The sequence below is a fragment of the Fomitopsis serialis genome, assembly GCF_022376445.1.
Source record: "Fomitopsis serialis strain Sig1Antser10 chromosome Unknown B0H18scaffold_41, whole genome shotgun sequence".
NCBI lineage: Eukaryota > Fungi > Basidiomycota > Agaricomycetes > Polyporales > Fomitopsidaceae > Fomitopsis > Fomitopsis serialis.
Window position 1 is genome coordinate 111,476 of NW_025955001.1, and position 15,028 is coordinate 126,503.

Consider the following 15,028-nt stretch of genomic DNA (forward strand, 5'->3'; position numbering starts at 1 on the left):
AATATAACGTCGACGATTGGGTGCAGTAGCAGTGAACACCGAAAGCATATATACACGCTGTCGCTCGTCGTCGCGGCCAATGGTAGCTTCGAGTTTTGTCGTCGGACGTAGAGGCTGCCGGTGGCGGGTGCCGCCCAGACGCGCGTGCCGCTCATCCTCCACCGCTCGCACTGTGCCTCTGCCGCCATCCTCTACCTTCACCACGACGGTCACGTTCGCTCACGCCTGACTTTCTCAATCGTATCTTTCTCTCCTCTGGAGACGCTGCTTGCATGCTGTGCGCCGTTGGACGGAATGGCTTCGTAGAGAGGTAAATAAATATCGCAAGGTTTTCATCCGGCACGCACTGAATCGGGGCACTCAATTCCTGCAGTCTTGCAGTATCAAGACACAACCGACAGGTCGTCATCTCTCAGTGCAGGCTGCGGCATGCAAACGCAAGTCTCTCGTCAATAGCGCATCGCAATTGGGCTGCGAAGCCGTCCGGTGCGCTCGTCGCGTACCAGCTGTCGGCTCGTCTATTGTCCACATCTACGCCACCGCCTGGAACGACGAAGACCAAGAACGCAAGCCCACCACCTATTCCTGCTTCCACGAGCAAATCCAAGGTTCAGCTGCGACCAGCACCTGTGAAGCCCGGCAAGCCGTCTGCGGCGCCCGCAGAACCCGTCTCAGCGCCGACCAAGTCGACAGGCGCGCCAGCTCTAAATGCTGCCACATCTGAGTCGGCACCATCCACCACCCACGCAGAGTCGGTCATCGAGGCGACGAAACACGATCTTGAGGACGCGTCGCAGCATGGCATCCTGGTCCCGCCGCCGGAGGGTGCCTCCCGGGTCGGCAAGCTCTGGCACCAAGCCAAGGAACTCTTCGTACGTATTTTCGCCCTCATGCATATTACTGTGCCCTGAGCGTGCAGTAGAAATTCTACTGGAGAGGCATCAAGCTGATCTGGACCCGACGTGCGCGCGTTCGGGAGATGGAGGAGAGGGTCAAGGCGGGCGGGCCGCCGCTGGCGCGGTGGGAGGTCAAGTTCATCCGGACGAACAACCGGGATACGTTGAAGTGAGTGATCCCTCAGCGGGTATTCGTTGCTGTCGAGATTGACTAGTGCGGGCGACCACTAGGCTCGTGCCTTTCCTCCTTATGGTGATCATCATCGAGGAGATCATCCCGCTGGTGGTGCTCTACGCACCCGGCGTGCTCCCGTCCACCTGCCTGCTCCCCTCGCAGAAGGAGCGCATCGACACTAAGCGGCGGGAGAAGCAGAAGACATACGCCCTCAACAACAGGCAGATGTTCGAGAAGCTCCGGCAGCGACTGTTGGCGAACCCGACGACGCCTGCGCGGACGCTATTGGACAGCCCGACGCTGATCGCCTTGAACGGGTGGGTTGCTACGCCTTCCGTGATCCGCAGCAATGCTGACCGGCACCGTTGATTAGTATTCTGGCCCTGTCCACGAACGGTTTGGACGCCCTCCGTTTCCGGAGACTGCACCAACACCTGATGGCCATCGCAGAAGACGACGCGCTCTTGAAGCGAGAGTCTTTAGGGCAGTTCCTGAACCAGGAGCGCCTCAGGGAAGCGCTCGAGGAGCGGGGAATGTACGTTGATCTTTCTAATATCACGACCCGCGTTCCTGGTGCTGATCGACATAGCATCACTGAGGGCCTTCCTCCCATGACCTGGCATGCGCGCCTTCAATGGTGGCTGACAAACGTCGAGGGCGGGGACCCTTTCATCCAGCGCGTGCTGCTCGTCGCGAGCAGCGGGGCGGGCAAATTCGCATGAATCGACTAAGTACGGCGCTTCTGGGAGGCCTGTAGACATCTGCATCATCATCCTGCACGCATAACATACTGTCCTGTGGTACTACTTGCTACATACGTAGTGCGGTAATTTATAATGGGGGCCACTAGAGCTACACACATCACTCACGACCTTCGCTCACGCGCTCACTGCTCGTTCTGGGTGCCGACGAAGGCGAGTGCTTCCCAGTTGCGCGTGGCCCAAGGCGAGAGCATGACGGCCTTCTGGGCTAGCTTGTGCGCTTCTGCTGTTCGTTCTGGGCTTGGGGGGGCGAGGCAGCGCGTGATCGCCTCTAGGTGCAGCGACTGCCGTGCGTGCTCGAGGTTACCTTCGTGCGACCCGGATGCGCCTGCGAGGACCGCCTGCGCGCTCTTGCTGTCGCCTTGCTGCACGTTGAGACTCGCCAGGGTCTGGCGCATTTCGGGTAGAGACGGTTCCGCGAGTACTGCCTTCTGAGCGATGGACAGGGCCTGCGCGACGTCACCCTGTAGGAGCTATCAGCATCTTCAAATATCAGGATGCGAAATGCCGAGACTGACCTGAGCGAGGTGGTGCTGTATGAGCAGGTAGGTGACGTCCCTGCCCGGGTCTCGACTGAGCCGCTGGTCCAGAGGAAGAGCGAGGATCTCCGAGAGGGCGGCGTCTACTAGACTTTCATCACCGGTTAGGATACCCATGCCTGCGAGCGTGTTGATAGCCATGAGGTTCTCAGGATCAGACTCGATGCTACATGCGTAGTCGGACATTTCAGCACGATTCGACGACGAACAACGCGAACGAGGACGAACCTTTGCAAAAGTTGCGCCTTGGCAGATTCACGTCCTTCGTCTGACCCGATCGCCCAGAGTGTTTGCCCCAGCAAGACCACGATATGTCCCCGCATCGTCGGGTCATCGGCGGCGACCGTCATTGCAGCCTCGAGGAACCCGAGCGCCTCTGCCAGTTGACCAAGCTTGAAATGAGCCAGCCCCGAAAGGAACTGTGTCTGTGCGAGCAATATTCGTGTAGTCCGGTCTTCTGGCTCTTCGGGCAACAGACCGAATACCACCTCCGTGGACGTAAGCACCTCATCGTAGTCTTGTATGGAGAGCCGCAACCTAGCCATGTTGGTATGCGCGATCGCGAAACGTCTCTCAATGTCAGGATCCTCGGTTTCCTCGTACGCGGCCTCGAGGAGAGACATCGCTCGGCTGAGGACCTCGATCCCAAGCTCGACGTGCCCGATGCGCTCGCAAACGAGGCCGAAGAGGTGCAAAGCCGAGGCATCGTCAGGTCGGCTCCTGCAGAACCTGTCCAGGACGAAGAACGCCGGGAAGAGATCATCCGATGTCGGAGCTATCCTTGACGGAGTTGTATTCAATTTCTTGAACAGCCGTGCTGCAAACTCCACGTCCGCTTCAGGCTGCACGCTGGTGTTTCAGTATCTCATGCGCTGGGCAGTTATTGTGTGCTCACCACAGGCGCCGCTAGGCCTGTTGCGTGTTCAAACAAGGCCCTCGCCTCCTGGGCATGGCCATTCACTGTGGCCACGAGACCCTGCCCCACCCAAGCCAATGCGTAGTCAGGATCAAGCGTCTGCGCCTTGAAGAACGCCTCGTTGGCAAGTTCAGCATCGTCGTGGTGAAGATAGAATAGGCCCATGCCGGTCCAGGTCACAGCGTTCTATGGGATAGTCCAAATTGTTATCATGGGATGATTGCACGGTTACATTGCACACACCTTGGAGTTGATCTCGATAGCTCGGATGTAGGCATGCTGAGCGACTCTCGGCTGCGACTCAAAGGTAGCCGTCCCCAGTGCATTCCAATACTGCTCGTTGGATGGTTCACAACGCAATGCATCCTTGATCTGGCGTGTTCCATGCTGCCGCGCCTGCTCAGCGGCTGACGCTTGCGTGACTTTCCGAGCATAAGCGAACAATGCAGCCCGAAATCGTAATGTGCACTGCCACGGCTGGCGTCGTCAACGGCGTCCAACGACGTACGATAGTCAAACGCAGCCAGTGCAACCCGTAGCGCCAAGAGAGATGTGTCCGCGGTAGTATCTAGTGATAGCGGCAGGGTCATGATACTCGCTAGCATCGCACCAGAGTGATCTGATACTAGAGGAATCAATTCAGCCAGGGCATTACGTACTGCGTCTTCATCCGAGAATTGACGAAACCGGGACAGCTGGAAGACTGCGTCGGCAGCCTTCTTCCAGGCGACACGGCGGTAACCAGGGCTAGCAGCAATGAGACGCAGCGTGACTCGGATCGCAGCGAGGAACGATGTCTCCGCCCTCGTTGTGTAGGCAGTCGCAATTTCAGCTAGACCAAGATCCAAGTAGGCTTGCCCGAGTGATACGAGCACTCCGAGTTCCGAGGGATGCTTCACCAGTATAGACTCGAATGCGACGACGGCCTCCTCGTAAGCACCGTCTGGCGTTGTACCTCTCCATGAAGTAAGAGCATATCCAGTCCTCCGGATCAAGTTCTCGCGCACGATCCAACGCCTTGACTGCGGCAGCAAATCGACCCGCCTTGCTGTAAGCTTCTCCCAGACGCAGCCAGGATAGTTGGTCGTCTACATCTGTCCTGAGTGCGATCTGGAATGCTTGTATGGCGGACGGGTAGTTCAGACGATTCTGCAAGAGAGTGAGCAAAACCTAGAATATGAAGTCTGAAAGCCACTCACGAGCTCGACAACGCCCACAGCTTTCCAAGCCCATGCATTGATAGGCAAGTACCTGGCGGTGGCGGTCCCGCCTTCCAAACCACCTTCACCGTCGATCGTCCGTCGGGCGACGACTTCCACTAGGTCCCACTCGCTCTCTTCGGCGAAGCCTTCTGCGAGTCTCCGCGCCGCATCCGCTTCTCGCGGATCAAGCTCGAAGGCTTTCTGGAAGCACTTCGATGCCCTATTGGGATCTGGTGGTGTCCAATGGTCCGAGTAGTATACTCCAAGAGACGTAAATGCAGGCGCGAATGTAGATGAACGCTTCAAAGACGTTATGAAATGCCGGTAAGCTTCTTCACGATGATCAACTATAGTGCCGCAGTGAGTGATCTGTGCAACGACAACGCGGATGCACGCAGTACCTCCCATATCCCAGTAGCATTTGCCCAATCTGTACCAGCATCGTGCCTTGTCTGTATCGCGGTCGTCACGATCGTCCAATGCCGAGGCGACGTCCCTCAGTAATTCGACAGCTTCCTCTAGGCTTCCGAATTGGCTTTACACCATGCGCTCTCTTCCTTCGCGCGAATGCCGTGGTCTGGGTCGTCTGGTAGCAGCTGTACAACCCTGGAGTATACGTTCTCGGCCTCTGTCCACTTGCATGCGTATTGCAGGATGTAGCCACGACCATAAGGCACGGTACGTTATCGGGATCCCTCGCAAGTATAGGGTTGATGATACCAAGGGCGCGGCTATGATGCTTCGGGGGGAAGAAGTCTACGAGGGCAGTCGCGAGGGCAACATTGAATGCTTTCTTCACCCTTGGATACCAATCAGCGTAAAATCGCATCTCACGAGCATCCGGCTGACTCACTGAGGAAGCACCTTGCCCGTACTTTGCTCCGCCCGACGAGTGACCTCGAGCCCGCTCTCTGCTACCTTGATCATGTTCTCGAGGTCGTTCTCGGTCTGGTAGACCTCGGTCATGATTCGGTGAGCAATGACAGAGTCCGGGAGACTAGCGAAGGCATCCTGAGATAGGGTCAGCATGACTAACCGCCTTGATTGGTTTGCGCAACGCACAATGATCATGTCTATGTCGTCGTCGATATTGTCCCCGTTTGGCTGAGAAACTCCCTCTTCGTCCTCATCGTCAGTCAGCGGGGTACCGGTGTACCCGAAGTACCCCTTGATAAGGCCCGTATATGCAGCTCCGGGGAAGAGTTGGACGAATTGGCGTAAGATTGTAAAATCGTATTGCTCTGCCATGGTCACTGCTTGACGAACCTTTCGAAGAAGGCGTGTGGGTACTCACCGATGCTTTCGGCGTCCTTCGCCTCGATGAAGAGAGTCCAGGCAAGTTCATTTGAAATCTTGAGAAGAACAATGCCGTTGATTTGGTCTTCCACTTCCGCAGCAATTCTTGCCTTCTCGTCTGCCATGTCGCTTGTCGAGGGCAGCGCAGCGAGGTAACACTGTCTATGACTAAGGAGCTTGGACTCGGTCGCGCGACGCAACTCATCGGATGTATTGGGATGGTTGATGATTTCATTGTACAGTCGAGGCAGCTGTGATGTCTATAAGCCAACAGATGAGTGGAGCGTCTATAATATCTCTTCGTACCTGAGAAGGTCCCATGAATTCTCTGGTCACTTCCTTCTTCAGCTGCTCGGGGCCTGCAGCGCCTAGCCTCGTTCTCCGCTTCTGAATCTCCTTTTCGATGTTCTCGCTCTCCTCATGTTCGTGTAGGGCAACGAGCTCCTCCAGTATAGGAAGACTGTTGTGAATGGCTGACTGTGTCGGATGAGTGGACGACGATGTGGGGTTCGTGGGATCTGGTGGAGGCAGAGTAGATAGTACGTGATAGAAGGGTGAGTCGGGTAGCAACAGAGACAAAACTTGTGCTAGCTACGGAGTATCGTCAGTAGTATGTGCATGAGGGGTAATATACAGTCGTACCTGCATGCGAGTACTGTGTTCAGATTTCCGACGAAACTCAAGCAACCGCTGCAGCGTCTCCGCACATTTCGTGGCGTCATCGCTAGTAAGAAACGTTCAGTATGTAGACAATAGTAGTTGAGACAAAGCCATACGCTTTTACGAATACGTGCGCTAGGTGCTCAAGGGTTTCCACGTATGTTTCCCAATTTCGAGTCTTCTCATACAGTTGTGAAAGCCCCTGTAATCAAAGTGCAAGCTAAGTACAGGATCAATCAGAGACACTGTGTGTTGTACCTGCCACGCCAAAGGCTGATCCGGGCTTGATGTTACGGCTCTCTTGTATGCCTAAGGGAACGCTGCTAGTTAGTTCTTTGGTATTTCGCGAAGCTTGGGCTACGTTACTTGCTCGCTTCGCTCAAGCTCGTTCAGATTGAGATACGACAGGCCGAGGAAGACGTTCCTACATCCGAGTCAAGACGAAGATGTTCGCTCGGGACGAACTGGCAACCTACGCGTGATAGTTCTCGGAGTCATAGTCGAGGACTGCTAGAGATGCGTCTCGTGCCTTCTCATAATCTTTCTTGCTGACAAAATCTTTTGCTGCTTTGAGTTTTGTCTTGACTATTGCAGACATGGGAACAACGCTATAATGAGCTCGCACCGATGAGATCAATTGCTTCTTTGTTAGCCCACCGTTCGTACCTCAATTCAAACCCGCTTTCTTTCGTCAATATCCAAGATATCTTCTTTCTGAGTCGAAGATTGTATTGCTGATCTATGAACGATATTGGTCCAGCGAGCGACGCACTGGTAGCAGGGTTACTTGACTGGCGAAGCCTTGCCAGTGGGCGCCTCCATGGAATCGAGATTCGAGAGCCGAGACGCCTTTCGCGATCACATGATGTTCCGTCCTCATGCGTGAAGTCGGGCGCCTCTTTAAAGGTGGTTCAAGTTCGCCAACTTCCCGCTCGACCTCGAAGGTATCGTCCCGAGACTAACGACGTCGGGGCTCTGTATCTCTCTCTCGTCTTGCAGCTCGGTATATGCTATTTTATCTGCTCTATTGAGGTGCGTTTGCGATGACACATCTGCAAGTAATTGAACTGACATATTGGCCAAATTGAAGCAGTAGTTCACGCTATTATGCCAGAACCCCCATCACAGGCGAACAGCAACGACGTGGCACGACAGAAAGTGATACGAGATGCACCCCCTCCGTTCAACAAGCGCGCTGCCGATGTCATTTTGCGCTCATCCGACCACGTAGACTTCCGCGTCCGGCAAAGCATTCTGGCCGAGTCCTCACCGTTCTTCGAGGCTATGTTCTCTCTCCCACAGCTACCAGAAAGCCGAAAACGAAAGGAGCGTGACGAGACAGAGTACAGGGACGGCATCCCCATTGTCGACATGTCGGAAGGCAGCCGAGTGCTGGATGCTCTGTTGCGGTTTTGCTACCCCGTCGAGGATCCGGCCCTCCCCTATCTCAAGGTCACCTGCGAGGTTCTTGAGGCGGCACGCAAGTTCGACATGACGTATGTTGTTGCCCAGGTCAAGAAGCAGTTCCTTTCGCGCGCCGCGCAGCAGCCGCTGCAGGCGTACATTGTAGCCGTGACGCGTGGTTGGGTAGATGAGATGAGAGAAGCGGCGAAGTGCACTCTGCGCCGCGAGATGCGTTGGGACGCGTACATCCCGGAGATGGAGCAGATCAGCGCCGGAGCATGGTACCGCCTTAGGGCATATCACTCTGCCTGCTCCGAAGCCGTCTCCAAGTTGGTGGACACTACTCAACCAAACGAAGACGGTGTGGTCATGGAATGGCTCACAACGACGCAGTGGCCGTGGTTCACCTGCCTATGCTCTCAGCCGGCATCCCAAAAGCCGTATACCGCCGCCCGCATCCCGTGTCGTTCTGCCCCCTGGTGGGAAGACTACCTAAAGGACGTGAAGCTAAAGCTCAAGGATAGGCCTCACAGAGCCACAATTGTCGAGTCCGACGCTGGCGAACAGCACCTGGATCGTACGACGTGTCGGACCTGTTTGTCGCAGAAGATATCGCGGAAGATGCACCTCAAGGAGTTCGAAGGCCTCCTCATACAAGAGATTGACAAAGTCATGTCAAGGTGAGGTGACGTCCGTTGCTTGTGCGTAGATCATACTGACTCCGTGTCAGATCCAACTTGAAGTCAGGATATAATTGCGTTATATATTGCTGCTGTCGTCGTGCTTTCGCGCTTTGTCCCTCACGCTTGCTCTACTCCACTGTCTCGCATGCTGCACACTCATCTACGTCACGCAACTACTCAGTCGCGCTATCATGTCATTGGACGCGTTCTCATCGATCTCGACTTACTTCTCTCCGCATGCTACGTACTCCTCTACATGGCATGGCTATGGGAACTATTTGCTAGACTCCGATGAGCCTAGACCTGTCTAACATAGCGCCATGAAGGGTGTTCAACATTCAGCACGGGGGCGGGCATCTTCATGATTTCCGGCGCTCACAGGATAGGACGGTACTTCGTGATGCTATCCGTGGAGCAAGGCCTCTGGATCGAGAACAGGAACGATTCATCAAGCCCCAAATACAGGCCCAGGCTCTTCAACGGATCCAGACATACACCGCAGGGGCAAGGTGGTACGTGTAGAAGTTTCTCACACTTCTTGGGCTATTCACAGTTGCGACATCGCAGTGGAAGCGCGGGCCCTGGGTACGAACTCAAATGTTTGATGTTCAATGACCACGACCATGAGTCTGGCTCACATGAAGCGAGCTTCATGGACTTTGCAGAAGCAAGACTCTTGCGACTGGCCGGCTGGCTCAACAAACTCCTACCAGTTTGGCCGAAGATGACGTGCCAATGCCTCCAGCGCAAAGCATAATTAGCCGCGCATTCGCGCGGGCTCTCCTACCTTACAGTAAGTTCACCGGGGATCCGCATTGACATCCAACAATGGCGCAGCCGCTGTGGAATCACTTGCCAGCCTGTACTATGCGTGGGCCGCCGTCAGACATTGAAACATCTACTATGAGGAAGAACGGTAGGAACAGATATTGACGGAGTCTTCCTTTAGACTGGGGCTGACAATCATATGCACCACAAGGTCAATCGAACCGTTAGCGCGGAAGAGTGACAAGACTCGGACTCTCCAACCGCTACTCAATCTGACCGGACTGTGAGTCGTGAATCTGTAGAGATGATATTCCGGGTATCCGCAGCTAATAGACGTGTCAGATTCGTCGGGTGATAGTGTCTGCTCGGTGTTTGGTATAAATCAAAGTTCCATCGGTCCAAGCCACTCATTTGTTGAACCTTGTCCGTGAGGTTACCGACATTCCTCCATGGAGCTTGTATGTCTCAGTCGACGATGCGTGACTGGAACTGAACGGTTAGGGTGCGTCCATGGTTCCGTATGGTTGCGCCACTGGTCAATATCAGTCTTTTGCTCACGTCTGATGATGACTTCCGTCTGGTACTGGACGTCTGGGTGCCGCCTGTTGAACCAGCGACCGGAACAATGATTTTGCGGCCCAAAATCTCCACGTTAGACTAGACTAGGTTGGACCGGCGGTGTCTATCACGACGCGTTGGTCAGTCATTCGGACACAATGCATCGCTCAGGTGAAGCTCACATGTGGGGAGTTGCAAGAAGCTTCCTACAACGGCTGGCTTATAACTACCCACCGCATCCGATACGAGTTTGCAGTAGCAACTCTCATAGCTAATCAACTACCCCGCCATGCCGCGTGTCACCGTCGATCAACACGGCTCGCAGTATTACTACGAGGACACCGGAGCTCCTCATCAGTCATCGGACTATACAACGCTCATTCTTGTCCACGGCGCAGGTTTTCAAGGTGGTATGTCATCAAGCAATCGGGTATAGCAGACTTGCTCATTCTGTGACCACGCTTTTAGCCGTGTTCGAACCGCTGTTTGCTCATGCAGCAGCCCGGAACATGCGGCTCGTAGCCGTCAACATGAGGGACTACTATGGTTCGACCCCGTACTCCGCGTCCGAGCTAGCCGACTTGGGCAGCACGGATGTAGAGAGACAGGCGAAGGCAATCCGGGCGCGTGGTCTCGAAATCTTGACATTCCTTCTCTGGTTCATTCGCAAGGAGAGTATCCCTCCTCTCTTGCCTGCGACAGAGGCCGAGGACTGGGCGATGGAGGGATATCACTACTGGGCTGGTCATGGGGAAACATGATGACGTTGTCCTGTGTCGCTCACGCAGACGAGCTTGCGCCAAATGACGTCGAGTTCCTGGCAGGATACATGCGGGCTCTGGTCCTCTATGGTGAGCACTATGATGGCCTAGTATCCTCGGATAGCTATTGACTCGCTTCCAGATCCCGCTCCTCGCGCATTCGGCGCCCCTATGTCATCGCTTCAAGACTCGTATAATCCATTGAACGACTCGTCCCTATCCCCAGAGCAAATGAAGCGCGTCTTTCCTAGCTGGGTCTCTGGCTACTATACCCATTCCAAAGCCATGCTAGACGCGTTGCCGTCTCTCAGCCGAGATGCGCTAGTCGCAGGGTTTTCGCAGGACCCGGTCGTGGACAGCCCTATTCAGCACACACCGACGATACTGCGTATGTCCGACGGAGAGCTCGCGCGCGTAGTTAACGAGGACGCAGTCGCGCATTCGCATATCCTCTATGAGCACGTAGACGGCAAGGTCTACTCAGACAACGTACGCAAGGCACTATGCCATACCTCCATCTGGCCAGGACTGCGTGTCGTGCTGGTATGGTGCGACATGTCCGTCAGCGAAACAATTCTGTCCTCTTGGGGTCTGCTCCGGCAGGTTCAACACGATTGGCCAGCCGGTGGACGACGCCTCCGTACAATTCGATTGGAAGGGGCCAATCATTTTGTACGTCCTCTCGTCGGACTTCCGAACGTGACCTTGACGTATCTGTCTTTCAGCCACACTGGGATCAGCCAGAACGCACGATGCAATTACTGGCCGACATCATACGGTCCAGAGAACCTCCAGGAAATGTGGAGATGCATGCATTGAAAAGTGCGCGCTCAAAACTATGAAACCCATGGCTGATGTATATTTGTGCTTGGACTCTGTGGTGTACAACAAGTTTGCAATGTCCGATCATAGAAGCAGTAGTAGATAAATTAGCCAATAAACGAGTGGATATCAGTGAACAAGTGCCCTTCGTTCAGGGTCGACAGCTTCTTGCCCGTTCACAGGGAGGGATATGCTTTGATCCCTGAGCTTCAACATCTCGTCGTAGCTTTCGTCATCATCAGGGTCGCATCGATCCAGGGCACGATAGACATCAGAGGACACGTCGAAGTCGCCTAGGGAGGGAATATCATGTACGCGATTGACCTCTCTGACGTTCAGGACGAGGCGGGAACCCTGAAGCAAATGTCATGAGGTGACAGCACGGAAGGAAGGCGAATGACCTACTGCTGAGCCCAGAATAGCCAGAAGCCACCTGCGGAAGGGATGCCGCGTAAGTGTATGAGGCAACCTGAAGGACCGACTGCCACTTACGGGAATCCTGAAGTGGAAACCGTCTTCGCACCGAGAGTAAACAGCACGGTATTTGTCACCATCGCAGCTGAGCAGAGTTGATCAGGCTGTTTCGCGTTCTTAACATGACGTCAGCTTACCGAAGATGACTGCGAAGGCGAGCATGCCATCGCGGACCAAGACAGTCAAAAGGCCAAGGTTCGCCATACCGTCCCGTTTGGCATGGCGATATCTAGAGATGGTGAGGGAGAAGAGAAAGGATTCAAACATAATAGAGACGATACTTGATTGATTTCAGTCGTCAGTATCGCAGATTGTAGCTGAGCACCTTCGAAAGCTTACCAGTAGATCACCAACTCCAAGGGCACCGTGGCTTCGACACAGTTCGGACTGACCAGGAATCGGGGGACGCTCATGCCGATGCATACGGCCATAACGATTGCTTGGATGACGAACGGGACCATCATGACGCGCATCGTGGTCTTGCTGCCAAGATACATGGCGAACACTTGATGTGGCCACTAAGTGAGTAGGGATAAAGCAATGGTTCCAATCCTACTCACATCGTAGTATGAGCAAGAGTTGGACGCTCAGCTCGAGGATAAGGGATGATACACTCTCGAAGACGATCCATTCTCGACATGTCATGTTGTATGAATTCCTAACGCTGCGGAACAGTGAGAACGAGCCAAGGTTAAGACCAACCGACGCACATCAGGGCAATGAGGGAGTAGTATCGAGCAATGAAGTAGAATGCTTTGGATGATGCCCATGGCGTTCTATTGGAAGCTTAGTGAGTGGCCACGAGCGGGAGCTATGTTTCGGAAGTGCGACCCGCCTCCAGATATGAATGACTGATGAATAGCGATGACCTTCAGATTCTGTATGACACACCAGCTTCGGATAGCAACTCACCTCGAGATCTGTCGTAAGGCAGATATCATAGAAGAGAAAACACAGTGCTGCCACTGAAGTTCGGTGCACCTAGGTTAATATCTTCCAGCCGTGCCACTTCTTGAACATACGACGTACGGGTGCTGTGTGTAATGTCAAGCGACTGTGTTCGTGCCTCGAGTGTCTCGACTTGTATGCCGCCGACGGCCGCTGTAGTGGCAGAATGATTGCCAGCCATGGTGGTTGCTCAGTCGACGATGACAGGATCCGTCAGTGTCACTGCACCTTGGGAAGGAACGCGTACATAACGAAGATGGGTTGTCATTGTCCAGCCTATTCGTATAGTTCCGGACTCAGGGGTACATCGGACCCATAGTTGTTTCAAGCCCTTGAAGCCGAACGGTCAAAGCAAGGCTGTACAATAAGCTCGGACGCTAAGACATCTTGGGCGATATCTCCCCGGGACTATTATTGGTGAAGCATGATCATGACCAGCTCGGTGCGCCGGTCAACAAAAGGGCTGAGTGGAAACCGCGTCGGAGATCTTGGCACAGACATAGCCCGTGATCGCCCAGGGAGAACACTTTCCTAGACTTTGACCATACTGTTCAGTGGCCTTGGTGTGGCCCAATCTAGAACGAACGCTCGCGGGTCCGAGCCCAGCAATCTGAAGTGAATCGGCATCGAATGCAAGCCCATAAGTAAGCATGATGTCGTGCGTTCCGAGCCAGGAGCGCGTTCTCGATCCGAATCTACTACGCTGGACGTACCAACACAACGAATGGTGTTAGACTCGAGTGTTCATACAGCGAATAAAGAGCAGCGAGTGTGCCGAGACTCTGGAAGAACCACCGTTCGCTGTGAAACCATAGGAGTATACATGCACATACTGTGCGTAAGCTATAGCGGGCCAGATGCAGACTTTGTAGAAGCAGATTGACCAAGGTACGCGGTACTACGCGCACGGATTCTTTCGGCGGCCCCGACTCGCGGTTTATCTGGGCACTTGGCCTGACAGCAGGTTCGACATGGCGAGACTAGGCCTGACAGTCAATCACGCGTACGGTCGATAAATATTGCACATAATTGTTGGCCAAAGAGTACACCAACGAGTTCGATATGTCCATCGACGCGGTCGTCAATGCGCCTTGTTCGAGGCTGCGGGTGGGGATCTGACAGCAATTGAAGCTGTGTATGGACTAGGATTACCACTGGCACTGATTTAACACTGTTGTAGTCCTGCCACGCCATGTGTGCATTCGCCGCCGTCTCGCTCAGTCTTTGCAGCTGCCCGCGATGCATATGCATATCATTGTATAACCGGCGCCCTCCTGGCCGGTCGCGGTGACGGCAATTGTGATGACTCACCTGGAATAGCAAGTCTGTGGGCATGGCAGCGTATACGAGTAGCCGTGCGAGGGGTATGCAGCTAAGAGGGATATAGGATACATCATAGAACTGTTGCTCACTAGGGAAGACGGTGCAGAGATGATGGACGAGCGAAGTTGGATGCCCATCAATATATGCGAGGGCGCTCAAGGTAAGCTGAGGTGAGTAAGATTGGCCTCCTCCAGAGGCATCCAATGTGACGCACTGTGACTCGGCGTTACCCCGAGGACTTATCGCGTTACTCCGGTGGCTGAGCTGCGTAGCGCTGAGGCAAGGGATGCGCGCAGCGGCGCACGGTGCGATGTAGGGAGTCTGGCGAGTGTAAGATACACAATGGCGTAGTATGTAGATTATAGTACTTCGTAGAGTATGGAAGATACAGGTCTGGTCCAATATGTACATAGGATAAAGATATAGACACTATTGAGCTTGAAGTGAGAATCAGCCTCGGGCTTTGGTGGCGGCGGCCTCGAGATCCTCCATTAGTGAGTTGGGTAGTGTACGGTGACTACGATATTTCTTTGCAGCCCAGGCGGCCTGTGCACCATTCAGTCCCTTTGCATATGCGTCCATGAAGCGACGTGAGCGTGTTGCGTAACTGCATGATAAGAGATAAACATCTCGATCACGTCATGCACGAGTCATTTTAGCACAGACTCACCGACGCATAGTCTCGATTGGAACAGCTTCAAGCGCATTGAACACGTTACGCTCCAGATCTTCCTCCCTCGACGACGGGGGATTGAGCCGGTACGTGCGCTTCGCATTTCCCCAGCATTGCTCGATAAAGTTGAGCTCACAATGGAATTTGGGCAGGAAAAGCACCTCTACAC

At 54.3% G+C, this 15,028-nt stretch overlaps 7 protein-coding genes across 7 annotated transcripts; 4 read left to right on the forward strand and 3 right to left on the reverse strand.

Annotated features, from left to right (window-relative positions):
- Positions 1-112: 112 nt before the first annotated feature.
- Positions 113-1,793, forward strand: B0H18DRAFT_1211856 (uncharacterized protein; the record flags this gene model as incomplete). Its single annotated transcript, XM_048036435.1, has 6 exons — positions 113-310; positions 374-872; positions 923-1,065; positions 1,128-1,388; positions 1,445-1,606; positions 1,661-1,793. Exons 1-6 carry the CDS (start codon positions 273-275, stop codon positions 1,791-1,793), a joined length of 1,236 nt encoding a protein of 411 aa, XP_047892456.1. The 5' UTR covers positions 113-272.
- A 164-nt stretch (positions 1,794-1,957) lies between these two features.
- Positions 1,958-7,043, reverse strand: B0H18DRAFT_1119948 (TPR-like protein; the record flags this gene model as incomplete). The annotated part of the gene is made up of 18 exons (XM_048034029.1): positions 1,958-2,296; positions 2,351-2,537; positions 2,600-3,213; positions 3,267-3,473; positions 3,531-3,709; positions 3,757-4,242; positions 4,295-4,436; positions 4,487-4,789; positions 5,172-5,289; positions 5,343-5,500; positions 5,552-5,730; positions 5,784-6,036; positions 6,092-6,376; positions 6,428-6,509; positions 6,562-6,647; positions 6,704-6,754; positions 6,812-6,869; positions 6,922-7,043. The coding sequence occupies 18 exons, from the start codon at positions 7,041-7,043 to the stop codon at positions 1,958-1,960; spliced, it is 3,849 nt and encodes a 1,282-aa protein (XP_047892457.1).
- Positions 7,044-7,374: 331 nt separating this feature from the next.
- Positions 7,375-8,847, forward strand: B0H18DRAFT_1012086 (uncharacterized protein). Its single transcript, XM_048029022.1, has 3 exons — positions 7,375-7,477; positions 7,539-8,529; positions 8,579-8,847. Exons 2-3 carry the CDS (start codon positions 7,553-7,555, stop codon positions 8,601-8,603), a joined length of 1,002 nt encoding a protein of 333 aa, XP_047892458.1. The 5' UTR covers positions 7,375-7,477; positions 7,539-7,552; the 3' UTR covers positions 8,604-8,847.
- Positions 8,848-10,147: 1,300 nt separating this feature from the next.
- B0H18DRAFT_1211859 (uncharacterized protein) lies at positions 10,148-11,453 on the forward strand (the record flags this gene model as incomplete). The annotated part of the gene is made up of 6 exons (XM_048036436.1): positions 10,148-10,268; positions 10,327-10,602; positions 10,647-10,709; positions 10,762-11,167; positions 11,223-11,291; positions 11,345-11,453. The coding sequence occupies 6 exons, from the start codon at positions 10,148-10,150 to the stop codon at positions 11,436-11,438; spliced, it is 1,029 nt and encodes a 342-aa protein (XP_047892459.1). The 3' UTR covers positions 11,439-11,453.
- Positions 11,454-12,032: 579 nt separating this feature from the next.
- Positions 12,033-12,560, reverse strand: B0H18DRAFT_878001 (uncharacterized protein; the record flags this gene model as incomplete). The annotated part of the gene is made up of 3 exons (XM_048040595.1): positions 12,033-12,195; positions 12,255-12,420; positions 12,476-12,560. The coding sequence occupies 3 exons, from the start codon at positions 12,558-12,560 to the stop codon at positions 12,033-12,035; spliced, it is 414 nt and encodes a 137-aa protein (XP_047892460.1).
- On the forward strand, positions 12,557-13,405 carry B0H18DRAFT_1012091 (uncharacterized protein). The gene is made up of 3 exons (XM_048029023.1): positions 12,557-12,767; positions 12,828-12,880; positions 12,945-13,405. Exons 1-3 carry the CDS (start codon positions 12,666-12,668, stop codon positions 13,180-13,182), a joined length of 393 nt encoding a protein of 130 aa, XP_047892461.1. The 5' UTR covers positions 12,557-12,665; the 3' UTR covers positions 13,183-13,405.
- A 1,231-nt stretch (positions 13,406-14,636) lies between these two features.
- On the reverse strand, positions 14,637-14,792 carry B0H18DRAFT_877919 (uncharacterized protein; the record flags this gene model as incomplete). The annotated part of the gene is made up of 1 exon (XM_048040588.1): positions 14,637-14,792. A coding segment is annotated over one exon (156 nt), but the record flags the coding sequence as incomplete, so codon positions are not given.
- Positions 14,793-15,028: the final 236 nt, after the last annotated feature.